This window comes from Cervus canadensis, chromosome 19 (assembly GCF_019320065.1).
Source record: "Cervus canadensis isolate Bull #8, Minnesota chromosome 19, ASM1932006v1, whole genome shotgun sequence".
Taxonomy (NCBI): Eukaryota; Metazoa; Chordata; class Mammalia; order Artiodactyla; family Cervidae; genus Cervus; species Cervus canadensis.
In genome coordinates this window covers 37,442,937-37,464,493 of record NC_057404.1, presented here as the reverse complement: position 1 = coordinate 37,464,493, position 21,557 = coordinate 37,442,937, and the positions used below count along the sequence as shown (strand labels likewise).

General features: G+C 35.4%; 1 protein-coding gene across 1 annotated transcript in view; it reads left to right on the top strand.

The window, feature by feature from the left end:
- The window catches only part of STPG2 (sperm tail PG-rich repeat containing 2), a 328,307-nt gene that overhangs the window by 125,272 nt on the left and 181,478 nt on the right, over positions 1-21,557 (top strand). The window contains exons 7-10 of the mRNA XM_043438460.1: positions 6,525-6,632; positions 10,267-10,426; positions 12,408-12,568; positions 19,453-19,545. Coding sequence (XP_043294395.1) covers positions 6,525-6,632; positions 10,267-10,426; positions 12,408-12,568; positions 19,453-19,545 — 522 coding nt within the window. The remainder of the gene's footprint in view (positions 1-6,524; positions 6,633-10,266; positions 10,427-12,407; positions 12,569-19,452; positions 19,546-21,557) is intronic.

The following is a 21,557-nucleotide window of genomic DNA, read 5'->3' as shown; positions in this document are numbered from 1 at the left end:
TAAAGATAAGAGGAATAATATCAAGTACAGTGATGCTCAGTAGCTATAGGGAATTAATGTTTATTTTATTTGTGAGAAGGATCACAGAAAGGGAAATCTAAAAACATTATCTAAGTAAGTATTGATTGCAAAAGTGAGTTTTGTAGACTAAGCGAAGCATCTAAAATAAAACCTTGTGATATCTGAATGGAGCTAGTAAAAAAAAATATTCCCCCCTCCTTATCTTTGCCCTTGCTGCAATCTTATTGCATTATACCTTGTATATATGTATTTCTTTATATATTTCCATATATGATATATATTTAATATATACATGAATTTATAAGGCAATCATAAACATTTGAACTCTGATAATTAAGGAGTCAAATGTTGACTTTTTAAGATAGAAAAATGGTTTTGTGGTTATGTTAAAGAAAGAGTCCTTTATTTTTTAGAGATATATCCTAAAGTATTTTTTGATGGAAATTATATGATATTTTGGATTTGCCTGTACATCATGAGTGAGAATTGGGCAGATTTATAGGATTAGGAACACATGAGGATGTGAGTTGAGGATTATTGACCCTGGGTAATGTACGTGTGGGAGTTGTTTTGTGTATTTTATTTTTCATAATTATAAGTAGGGAAGAAAGGAAGTGGAGAGTTTAAGCTTATATAGAGAGTGGGGAGATGTTCCAGGCACTTTTCTCACTCACTGAAGTTGTCAGCCAGGGTTGAGAAAAGAGTGACATTTGGGGGCCTGCTAATACAAAGGCTGAGTTGTGAGTCTGTCACAACATAATGAAGTTCAGTAGGTTTCAAGTCACATCTATTCACGGGTGAAATTTTAAGTAACATTTTTCAGTGACTCACTCTTTCATCTGAATGAGGAGGAAGGGATCACCAGACATTTGAGGGAACTCCCTGATATGAGACACAAAAGCAAAAAATCAAGAAGCCAACAAGGAAACTCCAAGGAAACAGATAGTAAAAGAAAATGATAAATAATTAAAATTATAAATAATATTCAGAGAAAGATGGAGGATAATGCATGCATGAATAAAGAAGACATCAAGAATAACAAAGATAATTTGAAAATTAAAAATATAATTACCAGTTTAGTTCAGTCACTCAGTTGTGTCTGACTCTTTGTGACCCCATGGACTGCAGCACTCCAGGCCTCCATGTCCATCACCAACTTCCGGAGTTTACTCAGACTCACGTTCATTGAGTTGGTGATGCCATCCAACCATCTCACCTTCTCTTGCCCCCTTCTCCTGCCTTCAATCTTTCCCAGCATCAGGGTCTTTTCAAATAAGTCAGCTCTTCCCATCAGGTGGCCAATGTATTAGAGTTTCAGCTTGAGCATCAGTGCTTCCAATGAATATTCAGGACTGATTTCCTTTAGGATGGACTGGTTGGATCTCCTTGCAGTCCAACGGACTCTCTAGAGTCTTCTCCAACACCACAGTTAAAAAGCATCAATTCTTCAGCACTCAGCTTTCTTTATAGGCCAACTCTCACATCCGTACAGGAATACTGGAAAAATCATAGCCTTGACTAGACAGACCTCTGTTGGCAAAGTAGTGTCTCTGCTTTTTAACATGCTATCTAGGTTGGTCATAACTTTTCTTCTAAGGAGTAAGCGTCTTTTAATTTCATGGCTGCAGTCACCATCTGCAGTGATTTTGGAGCCCCCCAAAATAAAATCTGCCTGTTTCCACTGTTTCCCCATCTATTTGCCACGAAGTGATGGGACCAGATACCATGATCTTCATTTTATGAATGTTGAGCTTTAAGCCAACTTTTTCACTCTCTTCTTTCATTTTCATTGAGAGGCTCTTTATTTCTTCTTCACTTTCTGCCATAAGGGTGGAGTAAACTGCATATCTGAGGTTATTAATATTTCTCCCAGCAATCTTGATTCCAGCTTGTGCTTCATCCAGCCCAGCATTTCTTATGATGTACTCTGCATATAAGCTAAATAAGCAGGGTGACAATATACAGCCTTGACGTACTCCTTTTCCTATTTGGAACCAGTCTGTTTTTCCATGTCCAGTTCTAACTGTTGCTTCCTGACCTGCATACAGATTTCTCAAGAGGCAGGTCAGGTGGTCTGGCATTCCCATCTCTAAGAATTTTCCAGTTTGTTGTGATCCATACAGTCAAAGGCTTTGACATAGTCAATAAAGCAGAAATAGATGTTTTTCTGGAATTCTCTTGCTTTTTTGATGATTCAGTGGATGTTGGCAATTTGATCTCTGGTTCCTCTGCCTTTTCTAAATCCAGCTTAGACATCTGGAAGTTCATGGTTCACGTGCTGTTGACCCCTGGCTTGGAGAATTTTGAGCCTTGCTTTGTTAGAGTGTGAGATGAGTGTAATTGTGCGCTAGTTTGAGCATTTCTTTGGCATTGCCTTTCTTAGGGATCGGAATGAAAACTGACCTTTTCTAGTTCTGTGGCCACTGCTAAGTTTTCCAAATTTCCTGGCATAGTGAGTGCAGCACTTTCACAGCACCATCTTTCAGGATTTGACATAATAGCTCAACTGGAATTCCATCACCTCCACTAGCTTTGTTTGTAGTGATGCTTCCTAAGGCCCAGTTGACTTCACATTCCAGGATGTCTGGCTCTAGGTGAGTGATCATACCATCATGATTATCTGGGTTGTGAAGGTCTTTTTGTATACTTCTTCTGTGTGTTCTTGCCACCTCTTTGTAATATCTTCTGCTTCTGTTAGGTCCATACCATTTCTGTCTTTTTTTGAGCCCATCTGTGCATGAAACGTTCACTTGGTATCTCCAGTTTTCTTCAAGAAAATATAATTATAGAGTTTAATTATAGAATTTAAAGTTATAGAACTGAGCTGGAAGAAATATCTGGAAGCCTGGTCTCACAATAGCCCTTGTTTACAGAAGGGGATTCTGGAACTCTAGGGAAAAATGGCAGTTGTGGAAACACTGGAAAGTCATTGTACCTGCAGGGTCCTAGCAGTGTGTTTTTAACTATTTTAGCCTTCAGTTGTGATTGCACATTAACATTAAACAGAAAGCTTTTAAAAATTTTAATAATGCCTGGATCTCATTTCTATTTGCTTTAGTTTGAATAAAGTAGAATGAGGCATTATTATTTTTAAATGTTCCCCCAATAATTCTCTTGTAAAGCATGGGTTGAGATCTAGTGTAAGCTTCTCAAAAGCAAAGCCCATGCTTTATTTATTAGTATGTACACTGCTTTGTACATAGTAAGCTTTTAGTACTTTCTGTAAAAATAATCATCATCACTGATGGTGACTCCAAGTTAGACGAGTAAAGTTAAACTGTATGACTTTCCTCAGTCCCCATAACTTCTACACACCATCTGATCAAAGGAGTGATTATACCCTAGTTTTTAAAGAGGGCTTTTTTTTTTTGATCAAATCCTAGGCATTTTACTTCATCTGTAGACATTTCGGTAGTGACCTCCGATAGTCTTTAAAAAACCAAATAATTATCTTAAAAAATTAACAGTGTTTACTTACTATGATAGATTTTTAATTTGTGTTCAAATTTCCAGTGTCTCATAAATATTAGAAACAGGATCCACAGAATGTCCATGCATTGCCATTGGTATTGATTGATACATCTCTCTTGCTCTCGCCCTCTTTTCTTCTCTCTCCTTTCCTTGCAGTTATTTGTTGAGCAATTTATTTGTCCTGTAATTTCCTACAAGAGGTGCTAAGTGCATCCGCCTCAAGCATATTCCTTTGCCTGGGAATAAGTGCCCGCTTTATAAGTGACTGTGTGTCCTTCCATTAGGTAGCACATGCTCTAAAGAGGGTCATTTTTATTAGGTTGTACATGAAAAGATTACATAAACAATCTGCCGCAGTAATCTATAAGTTTTCTTCTTAAAGCAGGATACTTTCAAGATCTAAGCCTTCTGCTTTAAGATAGATGTGCTTTGCAGAAAAAGCTGTGGTAGGGACCCCTTTTTGGCTGAGCTGTGGTTCTTTATTGTGCTTGAGAATCCTCTGAGGCTTGTTAAAAGTGTAGATTCCTGTGTCCAAAAAGATTCTGATTCAAGATCTCAGAGGAGATATTGGGAGGCCATGTACTTAACAGATCGATATCAGTGCAGGTGTTTTGTTGATCACAGTTTGTAAAAGCAGGGTAAATATCCCAGCATGTTCATCCTGGGTCTAGGGTTTGGGCTTTGCAGAGTTCACTTTACCTTCTCACACTGTCACAAAGGGAGACCTGCCTTGCAGTGGTCAGTGTCTCACAGTCCTATTTTGGAACTTATTTATAATTGGCTTATTAAATTCTAACTTTTTATAAGTAAAGACCTGATTTTACTATTCTGTGTTATTTTAGTGAAGCAAAGTTCAGTTATTAGCAACATTATGGAAAACAGAAAAAAAGGAAAAGGAAGTATTTATTGAAGAGGTCAAGTGTTCATTTAGTCTTTCAGTGAAATAGTTCTCAAGACTAAGTATATTCACTTACCTCATTATTCACACTTAGTCTTTTCCCTATGCTCCATATTAATGACCACCTAGACAACTGTTCAGAACGGGAGGAAAGGAGTAGTAGTCCCTGTTTGTCAGTAGCTACTTATTTTTTTATCATGCCTGCCTATACAGGGAGAAAACCAATACAGCATATCTGTAAAATTCAATAAAACAGATTACATCATGTATTTTTTTGTATTTGATACATATTTCATTTATATACACTCAGAATGATACAGAAATTTTTTTCTTCTGAATGTAACTTTCTGCAAGTTCATTGAAAAAACAATCTTAGATGCCATGACCAAAGTGAATCTTTCTGTCAGCCATCAAATAATTGCATAAATCTGTTTCATTTGAGACAATACAATATGGACTTTTCCATACATTTTTAGAATCTAATTTGTTTTTAAGAAGAGTTATTTATGTATAAGAATTTCTCCTGAAGAATTTTTCAAATTTTTTTTCACTTAAATTATAGATATTTTACTTATTATTACAAATGGATAATGCTATTCTTTGGAGACATATTAGTTCCCAGAGGGACATATCTTCTAAAATCATGATATGGCCACTGAAAATGTAAGATTCAATGCATGAGTTCATTCAGATATTTACTGAGCACCTCGTATGCCCCAGCTACTATTCTTCTGTTCTCTAAAGATACAGCAACCAATGAAACAGAAAAAAAAAAAAACAAAGCAAAACTGCTCTCTTGGAGCTTACAACATAGCAGGAAATGATATTTTGGGTAGTAAAAAATGATAAGGTTGAAAAATAGGTAGGAGAGGGAACAGGGGTTGTTTGGGGGAAGCAATGAAATTTTAGTTTGGGTTGCCTGGGAATGGCTCAATGAGAAGGTAACGTTGAGTAGTGAACTGATTGAATTGAAAGAGTGAGCCTTGGAGCTATCTAGAACATTCCTAGCAAGGAGAAAGGTAAGTGCAAAGGTCCTTAGGTGAACATATGATTGATTTTTTGGGAAACAGTGAATAGAGTGGAGAGAGTAGTAGGAGAGGAGGTTGGAGTGGTAAAAGTGTCTCTGGAAGTGAGATTCATTTCATATTTATGATCTTGTTTTTTTGTTTTTTGTTTTTTTTTGCTGGAAGTGAGATTGAAAACCACTGAATGGATTTGAGAAGGGGGGTGATGTAATCTGACTAAGGGCCTTAACTGGACCCATTGCTAGGTTCTGTAGTAGAAACAGACTGAAGATGGGCAATATTTGAAGCAGGGGAGGTGGTTAGGAAGATTTTTACAGTAACCTGGATAAGAGATGGTGGCTTGGATCAGAGTACTTGTAGAGGTTGGGAGACATGGTTGGATTTTGATGTATTATAATAATAAAGGTGACAGAATTAATTGATAGAATTTCATTTTGCATCCAAGTTATAAGTCCAGTATTTAATTCATACATCAATGTATAATTCTTTCAACTATAGAAAAGTAGGAGCATTATATATGAAGCAGATGATTTAAATCTAACTTTTTATATACTATGAAAGGTACTTTATCAAGGTAACTAAAATATTTGATGATGAATAAATAGTACTTCCTGATACATATTTATATTTTATTAGCAGGATAATTAAAACTCAATCTCTCTATTTACTGAGTTAATTTTATCTCTTGTAAAGTATCTAGTTAAAAGATTAATGTCTTATATCTTCTAACATTTGTAGTTAAAATAGAAGAGCTGGTTGTATAAAGTTAAATGGAAGAATATAGTTATTTAATGTAATGTTTAATCACGTGAAGAGCTCAGATAATTTTTTTTTTCTGAGATCTATCAGTAGAGGGCAGCAAAGTTTTAAGCAGTGTGTTTTTATGTTCCTGGGAGGCTTTGCAAAGGAAAGCAAAGCCTTCCTCTCTCTCTCTTTTTTTTTTTTGTTGCTCTTAAGAAGTTTGTTCTGGCTTGCTTTTTAATGAAGAGCTTTGGTAATATCACTTAAAAGCCCTCTAGTTTTGGTTCAGATATTTAACCAACTGTTCCCTTAGGTGCTATAGATGCTTTCTTAATGAGAGCATGTCTTTTTTTCTTTCTGTAATTTAGGGAGTACCAGGGCCAGGAAAATATGACATTAAGAGTCAATTTCAGAAGAATAAAAGTACAACATCAAATGTAAATGATGCATCACCTGCTTTTCTTTCTCAATCCCAGGTAATGTTCTACAGTTATTTCACAGATAGAGGATAATAGGTAAAAGGTGACACTAGCAACAAATTCAGTGGTGTTAGGGAGATTATAAAAAGAAAAGTGGTATATAAACAAATTGGGAACAGATATAATCTAGGCAAATCATATTGCCAAAAATGTGGGTAGACTTAAATGACATAAGATTACAATATTAAGAATATTGCAGAGATTAGTATTCAAATTGTAATTTTTATTAAACATTTTTACTAAGGAAATTTGCATATGTGAAAGTTCAGTTTATCTTATAAGAAATTCTAGTCTGGGTTTTAAAATATATTTTGCTAATGAGTATATGACTGGAAGGTGATCAAACCAGTCATGAAACATCATGAAAAATGCTGGGCTGAATGAAGCACAAGCTGGAATCAAGATTGCCAGGAGAAATGTCAATAACCTCAGATATGCAGATGACACCACCCTTATGGCAGAAAGTGAAGAGGAACTAAAGAACCTCTTGATGAAAGTGAAAGAGGAGAGTGAAAATGTTGGCTTGAAATCCAACATTCAGAAAACTAAGATCATGGCATCTGGTCCCATCACTTCATGGCAAATAAATGGGGAAACGGTGGAAACAGTGACAGACTATTTTTGGGGGCTCCAAAATCACTGCAGATAGTGACTGCACCCATGAAATCAGAAGACACTCCTTAAAAGAAAAGGTATGACCAACATAGCATATTAAAAAGCAGAGACATTACTTTGCCAGCAAAGGCCCATCTAGTCAAGGCTATGGTTTTTCCAGTGGTCATATATGGATGTGAGAGTTGGACTATAAAGAAATCTGAGCACCGAAGAATTGATGCTTTTGAACTGTGGTGCTAGAGAAGACTCTTGAGAGTCCCTTGGACTGCAAGGAGATCCAACCAGTCCATCCTAAAGGAGATCAGTCCTGAATATTCATTAGAAGGACTGATGCTCAAGCTGAAGCTCCAACACTTTGGCCACCTGATGTGAAGAGCTGACTCATTTGAAAAGACCCTGATGCTGGGAAAGATTGAAGGCAGGAGGAGAAGGGGGCAAGAGAAGGTGAGATGGTTGGATGGCATCACTGACTTAATGGTCATGAGTTTTAGCAAACTCCAAAGATAGTGAAGGACAGGGAAGCCTGGCATGCTGCAGTCTATGGGATTCTAAGAGACAGACATCACTGAGTGAGTGAACAACAACAACAATGAATATTTGAAGTGTTAACATGTAATCTATGAGAATATGTCAGTCTTTTGGAGAAGGTTCTGAAGGCTTTATGGAGCCTGGTCATAAGTCATATCTAAACCTGCCATTGGGGCGTTAGTGATGCAAAAGTCTATTTCACAGTAATCATATTCTCCAAGGTCTATATTAGGGGACTTGAATTGAAGGTGTCTAAGCTATTTCTTAGGCAAGAACATTATAATAATAACAAACCTTTATAATGTGGCACTGTCTGGATCAAGTAGTTGTGATATTTCTCCAGTTGTACTGTGTAAAACTCTGATTATCTTACTTAACTAGGGAAGGTTATTAACCTTTAGATGACTGCATGTGATTACTTTGGTTTCATTGTACTTAAGAGACACCTCCTTGGAGACAGGTAGATTGCAGGTATATTTTGGAGACATAATTAACATGACTTTTTAATGAGTTAATGTTGTGGTAAGGGACTAAGAAGAATCAAGAATGAATACTAGGTTTCTGCCTTGAGCAGCTTGATGGTACTTAAGGTACAACACAGAATGGATGTAGGGGAGTGAGATACTGTGTGTGCCCTTGATTTTTAAAAATCACATTTTTGCAACTAGAACTTTCAGTTTTTATGCTGTTCTGTTCATCTAATGTATAGTCCTAATGTGACATCACTTGGCATCAATTATAATGTTTTAAATATATTTTTCAGAAATGAAAAGGAATATGGTCAGTTTTGCTTAAGGGATTCTGAAGTGAAAGATGTGGAAGAGTTAAAACCAACAGGACTGCCTGCTAGGGTAGTGTTAGTGTTTAGTTGAATATAGAAAGATTTATTAATGACTATGATTGAAAAAGCAATAATGTGATTAGCTAGGTGGACTTAGAAGACAATTTTTGTTTTTTAGGAATAAAGACATATCATGTTTCTGGGATACTTATTTTAAAAAGTCATCGACTTAAGGAGTTGTCTGGTATTTTATCTAAATGCATTGAATTTTCTTATGTCTTCAACTAGTAATGTTTAAAACATAAGATTTTCTTCATAATAATGCTTCTCAACTTTTGCTGCAAGTTAGAATATTTTGGGAAATTTTAATACAAATCCAATTGCTTTCTTTTCTGTCTCCCAGAAATTGATGGAGCTGGTCCAGAATAGGGCCCAGGCAGGCATCAATTTTTTTTTTTTTTTTAAACTCGTCAAGAAATGCAGCCAGGGTTGAATGTTACCATTTAAAAATATTGTACTCAGCATTTAAATAATAAGATAGTATTTAGGAAGGCTTTGGAAATGTTTCTACATGAAAGGAAGCTAAAAGCAACATCTGAGCCTAGACTAGATGATGTATTGGACAGGAAAATTGTATTAGAGGTATAATTAGATCAACTGACAGATTTGGAATATGAATGGTAGATTAAATAAAAGTCTTATATCATTGCTACATTTAAGAAAATACATGTAAGAAAATATCCCTATTTTTAGTAAATGCACACAAAGGATTTAGGGAGAAAGGGCCATAACACAACATACGTAACTTTCCATTAAATACTTCTGTGTGTGTGTGTGTGTGGAGAGACAGAGAGAGGGAGTAGTAGACATACAAACACAAAAGCAGAAATAAAGTGGACAAATGAAAAAAGTGAATGGCATATTAACAGTAGGTGAATCTGGATAAACATGGCACAGGTATTTTCTGTATTATTTTTATTTATAACTTTGAATATTCCAAATTTTAAATTAATTCTAAATAAAGTTAAAAAATAAATTATACAATGCTATATTTCATAAGATTTCATAGTTTACGTACAGATTCATTTAATCAGTCAGTTCAGTTGCTGAGCTGTGCCCGACTCTTTGCGACCCCATGGACTGCAGCACACCAGGCTTCCCTGTAAATGAATATACTAAGTAAGCTTATTATATAAGTTTATAATATAAAAAATTTAACATTATAAGTTAAAGTGATTTATGTACCACTGGAATCTATAAGATTTTTTAAGGTAGCTAATATTGTTGTGTTAATTGAATATACATATTCAGGAACTTTGTCAATTTGTACAGTTTTATTACATAGAAGAAACTGTATTTGATCATATAGACTTTATTTATTATCTTAACTTTCAGACTGTCTTAAATGTGGAGATTGTACATACAGTATCATCTGAAACTCATAATGAGATGATTTCCTTTGAAAAGTCTTTCTGGCTTAGCAAAGTATATAATGCATTACTGTATTAATATACATATGATTTTACTAAAAGTATATATTTTATGTCTTGATAGGTGCAAGATCTTAATTCATCTACATTTTCTTCACTCCATTAAGAAATAAATTAAGCTCCAGATGTTATATTACTAAAAAGGCAGCTTTTAAGTCATGAAATATCAAAATGTACCATTACTTTCTCACTGGCATATTTTCCTGTTCTTCACTAGAGGTTTGTCCCTGTGAAATCAATCACTCCAGCTCCTGGCACATACAATGAATCTCGAACTGCTTTCAAGCCCTTGAAGAAAGCATTGGGATTGAAAAATACCTCATTTGGTCAAAGTGCTGCTCGATTCACACAAGACTCTCAGACAGAGAAAATGCCAGGTTGGAAATTAATTCATATGCATCCACTCTAACTTTATGTAACTTAATATTGTTAACAAGATGGATGCACTAGAAAGTACAGTTTTTTTTTGTTCTGTGGGTTGTGTTGTTAATTTAAGTCAATATTTTTTTTTTAAGCATTGACTATACACTGAACTCAGATAAAAATAATGTGTAATTTTAGTAAGATTTTAATTTAACTTATCCCATATCTTAGCTGTAATTTTCTGTTGCTTTCCTTTTTTCAATAAAGTTCCTAATTTTCTCTTGGTAGATGAACATATATCACATATTAACTATGTGGTCACTGCCAGTAATGTAACTTATGATATTCAGTTTTGTTAGAATTTTATTTTGGGGGATGTCCAATCATATGTTCTACTATTCTCAGTGGGTATTCTTTTATATATATGTGTATATATATATATATATATATATATAATATATATGTTATATATAATTATATACATTTATATATCATTATTATATATAATATGTTATATATTTATATATATAGAAATGTACTAGATTACAGTGGATTATCTTTATATATCTAAGAGTATACACAAAAATAACCATAGAGCTTCCCAGGGGGCTCAGTGGGTAAAGAATTCACCTTCAGTGCAGGAGACGTGGGTTTGATCCCTGGGTTGGGAAGATCCCCTGGAGGAAGGCCTGGCGACCAACTCCAGTCTTCTTGCCTGGAGAATCCCGCGGACAGAGGAGCCTGGTGGGCTACAGTCCATGGGGTCACAGAGAGTTGGAAACAAGTAACGGAGCACACACACACTAACATATAGGTTGTCTGTTGCTGCATGACAAACTTAGTGTCTTAAAATATTTTTTCTATCATATCTCATTAGTTTGTGGGGTTTCTAGAAGGCAGAGTTCAGATGAGACTGTCATTCAGAGAGAGTGCATAGCTCCAGCATTGCTGCCCCAGGGTAGTTGATCTTTTGACATAGGAGCTCAGGGCTCCGTGAGACCTGGTAGGATGCTGCAAGACTTCTTATGACTGACCGTCGTCAGAAAATCCCAGGACGTCATTTCTGCTACATTCTATTAGTCAGTCAAATGACCCAGGGTAGCCCATATTGAACAGAAGGACATGAAACTTTATCTCTCAATGACATGGACAGCAAAGAATTGGTAACCATTTCTAAAATTTTATATAAATGGAATCATACATTATTAGAATTTTGTGTATCATCGTTCACTTGGCATGATGTTTTTGAGTTCATTCATGTTGCTGCATTTATTTTTGTTTTTATTATTGAGTAGTATTCCATTGTTTGGGTGTAGCACATTTTGTTTATCTGCTCACCAGCTGATGGACATTTGGTTTGTTTTCACTTCTCTTGGAGAAATAATTAGAAGTAGAATTTCTGGGTCATATGGTAAGTATAAGTTTAACTTTGTAAGAAGTTGACAAATTGTTTTTCAAAGTAGCAAAGCACTTTGCATTCCTGTCAGCAGTATATGAGAAGTCTTTCTAAAAAAATTGCCTAAAGTTACTCAGTTTATAAGAAAGACGTATATAAACAACAGAATACTGCTCAGCCATAAGAAGAGTGAACTTTTGCCATTTGCAGCAATATAGATCGACTTTGAGGATATTATGCTAAATGAAATGTCAGAGAAGAAAAGTACAGTATGATATCATTTATATGTGAAACCTGAAAAATACAACAAACTAAATACATAAACTGAATAAAACAAAAAAGAAGCAGACTCACAGATAAAGAGAACAAACTAGTTTTTCCCAGTGAGGAGAGGGCAGAGGGCAGGAATACAGAGGCAGGGATGAGTAAAAGGGTGTGTGAGAAATCAGGTGTGTGAAACTTTTGAAAACTTTAAAGCACTACAGAATTTAAAGACTCATTCAATAAATGCAATACAATAAAATAAATAGTAAAGTTACTAAGTTTAAAAGAATTAAAAGGTTGCTTATTATTATATATTATATTCTTCATAATTCTAGGTCCAGGGTTTTATAATATTCAAAACAATACATTCATCGACAACTTTAGCCATACCTCCTGGAAGAAACCAAAGAAAAGTGCATTTGGTTCTTCTGTTCCTCGGACTCTATTCCTGGTTCAGAAAGAAGTTTTTACTACTCCTGGGCCTGCTGATTATAAGGTAATATGTGAATACCAAAATTATATTATTTATATCTCATGCAAAGAATTTAGAGTTTTCAAAATTACCTGTGGTATATGTACCTCATTATTATAAGCCATACTGTTATTGTTAAAATTATTTACGTGTGGTCAATTACGGCATTGAAAACAAAAATTAATTTGGTTCAAGCTATGCTTATAATTTCTTTTTAAAAAATAGATCTTATTTGGGAATTCCCTGGTGGTTAGGTCACCATGCTTTCACAGCTGAAAGTGTGCAGGTGCAAGTTCAGTCCCTGGTAGGGAAATTGTGATCTCACAAGCCATGTGGTATGGTTAAAAAGAAGTCTTATTATTTACCTCTTTGAAGATCTCATATACTTTTGGCATTTGGAATTTTCCCGGACCAGATATCGAACCCATGCCCACTGCACTGGCAGGTGAATTCTTATCCACTGTACCTGCAGTGAAGTCCTCACTTCAGTTCGGTTCAGTCGCTCAGTCATGTCTGACTCTTTGCAACCCCATAGACTGCAGCACACCAGGCCTCCCTGTCCATCACCAACTCCCGGAGTATACTCAAACTCATGTCCATTGAGTTGGTGATGCCATCCAACCATCTCATCCTCTGTCATCCCCTTCTCCTCCCACCTTCAGTCTTTCCCAGCAGCAAGGTCTTTTCCAATGAGTCAGTTCTTCACATCAGGTGGCCAAAGTATTGGAGTTTCAGCTTCAGCATCAGTCCTTCTAATGAACACTCAGGACTGATTTCCTTTAGGATGGACTGATTGGATCTCTTTTCAGTCCAAGAAACTCTCAAGAGTCTTCTCCAACACTACAGTTCAAAAGCATCAGTTCTTCAGCACTCAGCTGAAAGCACTTCAGCTTTCTTTATAGGCCAACTCTCACATCCATACATGACTACTGGAAAAACCATAGCCTTGACTAGATGGACCTTTTTAGCAAAGTAATGTCTCTGCTTTTTAATATGCTGTCTACGTTGGTCATACCTTTTCTTCCAAGGAGTAAATGTCTTTTAATTTCGTGGCTGCAGTCACCATCTGCAGTGATTTTGGAGCCCCCAAAAATAAAGTCTGCCACTGTTTCCACTGTTTCCCCATTTATTTGCCATGAAGTGATGGGACCCGATGCCACGATCTTAGTTTTCTGAATCTTGGGTTTTAAGCCAACTTCTTCTATCTCCTCTTTCACTTTCAACAAGAGGCTCTTTAGTTCTTCTTCACTTTGTCATAAGGGTAGTGTCATCTGCATATTGGAGGTTATTGACATTTCTTTCGGCAATCTTGATTCCAGCTTGTGCTTCATCCAGCTCAAAATTTCGCATGATATATTCTGTATATAAGTTAAATAAGCAGGGTGATGATATATAGCCTTGATGTACTCCTTTTCCTATTTGGAACCAGTCTGTTGTTCCATGTCCAGTTCTAACTGTTACTTCTTGACCTGCGTACAGATTTCTCAAGAGGCAGGTCAGGTGGTCTGGTATTCCCATCTCTTTCAGAATTTTCCACAGTTTATTGTGATCCACACAGTCAAAGGCTTTGACATAGTCAATAAAGCAGAAGTAGATGCTTTTCTGGAACTCTCTTGCTTTTTTGATGATCCAGCGGGTCTTGGAAATTTGATCTCTGGTTCCTCTGCCTTTTCTAAATCCAGCTTGAACATCTGGAAGTTCACGGTTCATGTACAGTTGAAGCCTGGCTTGGAGAATTTTGAGCAATACTTTGCTAGCATGTGGGATGAGTACCATTGTGCGGTAGTTTGATCATTCTTTGACATTGTCTTTCTTTGGGATTGGAATGAAAACTGAACTTTTCCAGTCCTGTGGCCACTGCTGAATTTTCCATATTTGCTGGCATATTGAGTACCGTGTGTTCACAGCGTCATCTTTTAGGATTTGAAATAGCTCAACTGGAATTCCATCACCTCCACTAGCTTTGTTTGTAGTGATGCTTTGTAAGCCCCACTTGGCTTCATATTCCAGGATGTCTGGCTCTAGGTGAGTTATCAAACCATCGTGATTATCTGGGTTGTGAAGATCTTTTTTGTATAGTTCTTCTGTGTGTTCTTGCCACGTCTTCTTAATATCGTCTGCTTCTGTTAGGTCCATACCATTTCTGTCCTTTATTGAGCTCATCTTTGCATGAAATATTCCCTCGGTATCTCTAATTTTCTTGAAGAGATCTCTAGTCTTTCTTATTCTATTGTTTTCCTCTACTTCTTTGCACTGATCACTGAGGAAGGCTTTCTTATCTCTCCTGGCTATTCTTTGGAACTCTGCATTCAAATGGGAATATCTTTCCTTTTCTCCATTGCTTTTTGCTTCTCTTTTCACAGCTATTTGTAAGGCCTCCTCAGACAGCCATTTTACTTTTTTGCATTTCTTTTCCTTGGGGATGGTCTTGATCCCCATCTCCTGTACAATGTCAGGAACCTCTGTCCATAGTTCTTCAGGCATTCTGTCTATCAGATCTAATCCCTTGAATCTATTTCTCACTTCCACTGTATAAAGGCATTTGATTTATGTCATACCTGAATGGTCTAGTGGTTTTCCCTACTTTCTTCAATATTAGTCTGAATTTGGCAATAAGCATGGAGTTCATGATTTGAGCCACAGTCAGCTCCCAGTCTTGTTTTTCCTGACTGTATGGAGCTTCTCCATCTTTGACTGCAAAGAATATAATCAATCTCATTTTGGTATTGACCATCTAGTAATGTCCATGTTAGAGTCTTCTCTTGTGTTCTTGGAAGAGGGTGTTTGCTGTGACTAGTGCGTTCTCTTGGCAAAACTCTATTAGCCTTTGCCCTGCTTCATTCTGTACTCCAAGGCCAAATTTGCCTGTTACTCCAGGTATTTCTAGACTTCCTACTTTTGCATTCCAGTCCCCTATCACTAAGAGGACATCTTTTTTGGGTGTTAATTATAGAAGATCTTGAAGGTCTTCATAGAACTGTTCAACTTCAGCTTCTCCAGCATTACTGGTCGGGGTATACACTTGGATACTATGGTATTGAAGGGAAGTCCTAGACTTTTTTTAAATAGGTCATCTTTAAATTCTCTCTGCAGTTTTATAAAATTTTTGTGTAGATGTCTTACACATTTTTATTATATTTATTCCTCAGTTTTAGATGTTTTTTTAAATGCTATTAAAGTACTGCCTTTTAAACATTTTCATTGTTTAGCTTTCTGTCATTGGTGTCAGGGCTTCCTGGTGGCTCAGATGGTAAAAAATCTGCCTGCAACGTGGGAGGCCCTGGTTTGAATCCTGGGTGGCAAGATCTGCTGGAGAAGGAAATGGCAGTACACTCCAGTATTCTTGCCTGGAGAATTCCATGGACAGAGGAGCCTGGTATGCTACACTCCATGGGGTCACAAAGAGTCAGACACAGCTGAGCAACTAACAGTTTCCCTTTTTGGTATAAAGAAACGTAATAGTCTTTATTGAAGAATTGCTTTACCAATGGTCCATACTTCTTGCTAGATTAAATGATTAATTCTACTCATTTATTACTAGTTAGAAAAATTTTCTCAAGTTTTTTTTTTCTCCGTTAGTTTCATCTTTTATATATATTTTGTATGTGTATATACACACACATACACACAGGTGAAGAATCCACCTGCTAGTGCCAATGCAGGAGACAGGGGTTTGATCCCTGTGTTAGGAAGATCCCCTGGAGAAGGAAATGGCAACCTACTCCAGTATTTGTGCCTGGAAAATCCCATAGACAGAAGAGCCTGGTGGGCTTGTAGAAGAGTCGAATGTGACTTAGTGACTAGACAACAACAACAGCGTATAAATGTTGACTCTAACCTCCCAACTCATCGCCTCTCCCCTCTTCCCTTGGTGTCCATAGTTTGTTTTCTAAGTCTGTGTCTGCATTTCTTCTTTGAGAATAAGTTCACCTGTACCATTTTTCTAGATTTTACATATGAGTGATGTTATATGATATTTTTCTCTTTCTTCATTCAGAGTTCAGATTTAAAAAGATATCTTAAAGCATGTATATATAATTATTCATTTTTCTCATCACTGAAGTTGAGAAAGCTTAAAAGAATGTATATATGGGAAAGTTAAAGTAGCTAAAAATTCAGGTTGAAAATATGGAAAGAGTAGATATGTGGATATTCTGTACATAGTATATAAACAGTAGTTAAACATTGGGGAAGTTTGAACATAGTTGTCAGTCATAAAAGGGCATGTACAGAACTTTGGAACTATGTCTGTCCTATAGTACACACTCAGGAAGTAATAATTGAATAAATGAATACAACAGTGAGCACAGAAATATGATCTAGGAAGCTTAAAGAGAAGAACAATTTATTGTAAAAATTGATAAAGAAAATGAAAATGGGGACTTCCCTGGCGGTCCAATGGCTAAGATTCTGTGCTCCCAGAATCCTGTGGGGTAGGGTAGATGATATAGGCATAGCAGAGCCCCTGAATTACTGAACAAGATTGGATTCTCCTATCAATAGGAGCAAATGATTTTCAACACAGAAAGTATGGAACACACATAGTTGAAAATTGAATGTTAAATACTTAGTGTATAATATAGGGACTTTAAGTGGTATTATCTTCTAATAGAAAGATTTTGTATTTTTCTCTGCAAAACAGATGAAGAGATCACCTTAATCTAATCATGGTTTGTGTTACAGTTTTTCCAGGGCTTAGTTTACCTCCTGTGTTCATTGTATAAAGTATGGTCCTCTGGGGATTTCAACTGTGAGCCGGATGTGTTTGACCACTCCCACCCCCATGTTCTGAATTCTAATATTTAATAACTCCTCGTTTCAGAGTTTTAGCTTAGATTTTTAGCATTATCCTGCTTCTAATCCCCTTGCTAACATCTTAAGGGGAAAACAAATCATGTGTTTTGAGGCACTTCAAATCCAGTTTTGTCATGTGGCCCAACAAGACCATAATAAACTTATTTTCCAGCTCCTTAATAGTAGCCCTCTGCCAGATCTAAACCCAGATTCTTTCTGTCCTGTTATTAGCAATTATCCCAGGAGAAAAAAAGCACCTACAGATTGATAGATAACCTTTCAGAGATTCTGTCCTCTTCAGAATCTTAACCCCTCTTGTCTGTGCTGGCAACTCTTCACAGCCCTGTGAAGACTTAAAAATATATATTTTATCAGGGTTTATAACAAATACATCATATTTAGAACAAATAAAAATTCAGTTCTGTTTTGTTATATTTTATATGGATTAATTTGGTAAAAATACAAAATTGTAGTGTTCTGCAAACTACATTCCCTCTAAAGCCAAAGTCATCCAATGAGTTATACATTTTTTGAGCTTGTTAATTTCTACTTTAAACAGTAAAAATTGCAAAATGCTTTTGAGCTTATTTCATAATTTCTAATACCACATACATGATAATAATACATTATTATGAAAGTGGATTGTTTTTCAGTTTCAATAAATTTAAAAATCACATGAAATAATGCTGGCTCAGATGCTGTTTGAAGGGTTTCACATCTCTACAAGATGTAAAGTGTGATTTTTCTGTTTTTGAAAGTGACAGAAACTACCTATTTATTTCTGAGTGACTATGCAGGAATAAAACATGAAGGAAAGACTAGAGAAGCACCAGCTTCAGCATAGTGAAGCATATAGTTCCAAAGATACAGTGAGAGGTGGATTTTTTAGTAGATCAATGTTCCTGAAAAAATGAGCAGAGACAGAAATATCTAACTATTGTACTAGGTGTTAAATTCTGAAGTGTTAAATGCAAATATAAAATTCTGAAATAAAAATAGTGAAGTGTATAAAAAACAGGAAAATAAATCCTCATCCTTTTTGTATATAAAAAAAATGTTACTGTTGGTTATATGCTTTAAATTATTAGATGAATACGAATGACTGAATTGTGTAATAAATTAGGAGTATAATATGAGCATTAATTAATTGCTAATTAAAATTTTAGATAATCACCTTCCTCTAGCCTATTAATTTGCATCTTCAATGCATATAAGGAATTATATTTAAGAAAGTGTGGCTCATTTTACTAGAAAATTTATTAATCCAGGATTGCCACATAATCAATTTAAATAGTTAATATATTTCTAGTTCATGTATTAATAATCAGGTAGTAACAAATAATACTATATAATTGACCAAATATCTTATATACTATTGATATTACAACCTGCTAGTTACGAATCAGGACAAGAACTGGTTCTGAATTTAACTTTACAGTGTAGGTAATACAGTCAAAGAGTTAGTTGCTCAGTCATGTCCAACTCTTTGTGACCCCATGGACTGTATAGCCCACCAAGCTCCTCTGTCCGTGGGATTCTCCAGGCAAGAATATTGAAGTGGGTTGCCATTCCCTTCTCCGGGGGATCTTCCTGACCACTCCAGTATTCTTGCCTAGAGAATTCCACGGACAGAGGAGTCTGGTGGGCTACAGTCCATGGGGTTGCAAAGGGTCAGACATGACTGAGCAGCTAACACTTCCACTTTCTTAGCCATACTCTAATGTTAAATTCAGAACCAGTTCTTATCCTGATTCATAATTAGCAGGCTGTAATTTGCCCCTAAATATGTTTAAATAATGTATGCAGAGCCATATTACTTTCCGAGTTCATATAATCAACCCTTTTCCCATTTGAATGTTTCATTGTTAAAATCTTTTACTATATTCCATTTAAAATGTTTAAAAAATAAATGTCTGTATTTAATGATAGCCATATTTTTTTAAAAATTATTTTCTAAATTTAAATTTATTTACTTTTTAATTGAAGGATAATTGCTTTACAGAATTTTGTTCTATATGCTTATTGCAGAGTTATTTATCGTGCCCCTTGTATTGAGAAAAATAAGCGATATATACCTCTTATTTCAACATGTTTTTTATTTCTGGCCTTCACAGGTTCCTGAAATTTGTGATGAACTACCCAACTTGACTAACCGATATGCTGCTTTCTTGTCAAGAACAGAAAGAACTACTAAAGTATCAGATGTGGTAAGAACGCTTTTCTAACCAAATGTGTTTGTAATTTAGGAATCGTGAGGAGACTGTGTAACATAAACATCATATTAGGACCTGAGAGTGGTACCTGGTGGCCCGCTATGACATCTTCAGCCAGTGTGAAACTTCCATATTTTTAAAGTTCAATGAAATTCTTGAAGTTAATCAGAAGTCTAACATTGCTCCATGAGAAAATATTGTATGCAATATTTCCTTTAAGATCGGAGATAATCCATTCTTAGGACAAACAGGAAAATTCGACTTGTATGTGAAGTGTAAGATTTACTTTAAGTTCAAATCAATTTACTCATAAGTGCAAATATTTACCCTTTTCAGTTTGAATCTCTCTTGAAATTTAAGACTCTTGAGCGACATTTTTTAATCCCTGTTATTCTGTGTTTTAAACTGTGTTGATGTGAACTTTGCTACCTGAATTTCCCTTTTTTTAAAATAAATAGCTAATATTGAATAAATTGAAATAAGGAAAGCATGTGAAATTTAAAACTATATACTTAACTAATTCTTTCAAATTAAATTTATTAAAAGATCAAAGTGAAATTTAAAGTTAAAAAGTTAGAATTGTATGTACAGATATTGTTAAAATAAATTTTTATAGAAATTAGACTATCACAGGATGTTATTAGTGACAAGAGCAAAATAGGACCATTAACCAGGTTTTAAAGTATAGCCAGTCAACCAGAGAAGTAGCATTGCCTGCTGAACTAAAATTCTACTGGGTACATAATTACAAGAGTTCATTTACAGTGTTTTCGAATGGTGAAGTAACTTAGAAGTGTAGGAAGAACTCATTTAAATGAAGTAAAATGCAAGCCTAGTTAAATACAGCTGTGAATGTTTAGGAATTTATAGAAATAAAATTAATTTGGTGAGATTCATTCATGAATGGACTTATTTTTTTTCTAAGACATTAGTTGACTGAATCTGAGAGATGGAGTCAAAATTAGCATTAGGTCTAGCAGTGTCTTGACATTTAAGAGATTTTCTAAATTGTTTTAGCACATTATTTCTTCATCTTGAGGAATTTTAGGGTTGTGCTGTGATTCTCAAGTGAGTTATTGTTATACATACCTTTGGATCCATTGTGAAGTATGTCATGAGTAATTTATTACTAATATAAAGCTTTTTAGGGCTTTCCTGGTAGCTCAGTTGATAAAGAATCAGCCTGCAAAAAACTCTGCAGGAAACCAGTGTTTGATCCCTGAGTTGGTAAGATCCCCTGGAGAAGGAAATGGTAACCCACCCCAGTATTCTTGCCTGGGAAATCACATGGACAGAGGATCCTACAGTCCATGGGGTTGCAAGAGTCAGACATGACTTAGCAACGAAGCCTCTATAAAGTTTTTAAGCTTTGGAATATTCAGAATGAATTCAGAGTTATTTCTATTGTAGTATTATAGCTACTGGGAAAACCCAATGCAGATTTCTGAAGGTAATGCGTAGGAATGTATATGTAAATGTTACACCTTATGTTTGTAGTGAAAAAAAGATGATCGAGAAATCTGTTCTAGAGAAAGATGGGTTGCCTACCAGTTGTTTTTACCTAACTTATGCTTGCTTCTTTTACCGTTTATCTCTCACTGCATTTGGAAACTCCTTTTTATTTAAAAAATAATTTGTGTTGAGATATAGTTGATTTATAGTGTTGTTAGCTTCAGGTGTGTACAGCAATGTGACTCTATTATACATACATCCATTCATTTTTGAGATTCATTTCCCATATAGGCTATTACAGAGTATGGAGTCGGGTTCCTTGTGCTATGCACTAGATTGTTCTTAGTTATCTATTTTATATATAGTAGTGAGTATGTGTCAGTCCCAATCTTCCAATTTATCCCTCCCCCTCTTATCCCTAGTAACCATAAGTTTATTTTCTACATATATAACTCTATTTATTTGTAGATAAGTTCATTTTTAGCCTTTTTTGAAGATCCACGTATCAGCAATATCATAATATTTGTCTTTCTCTCTTTGACTTACTTCACTCA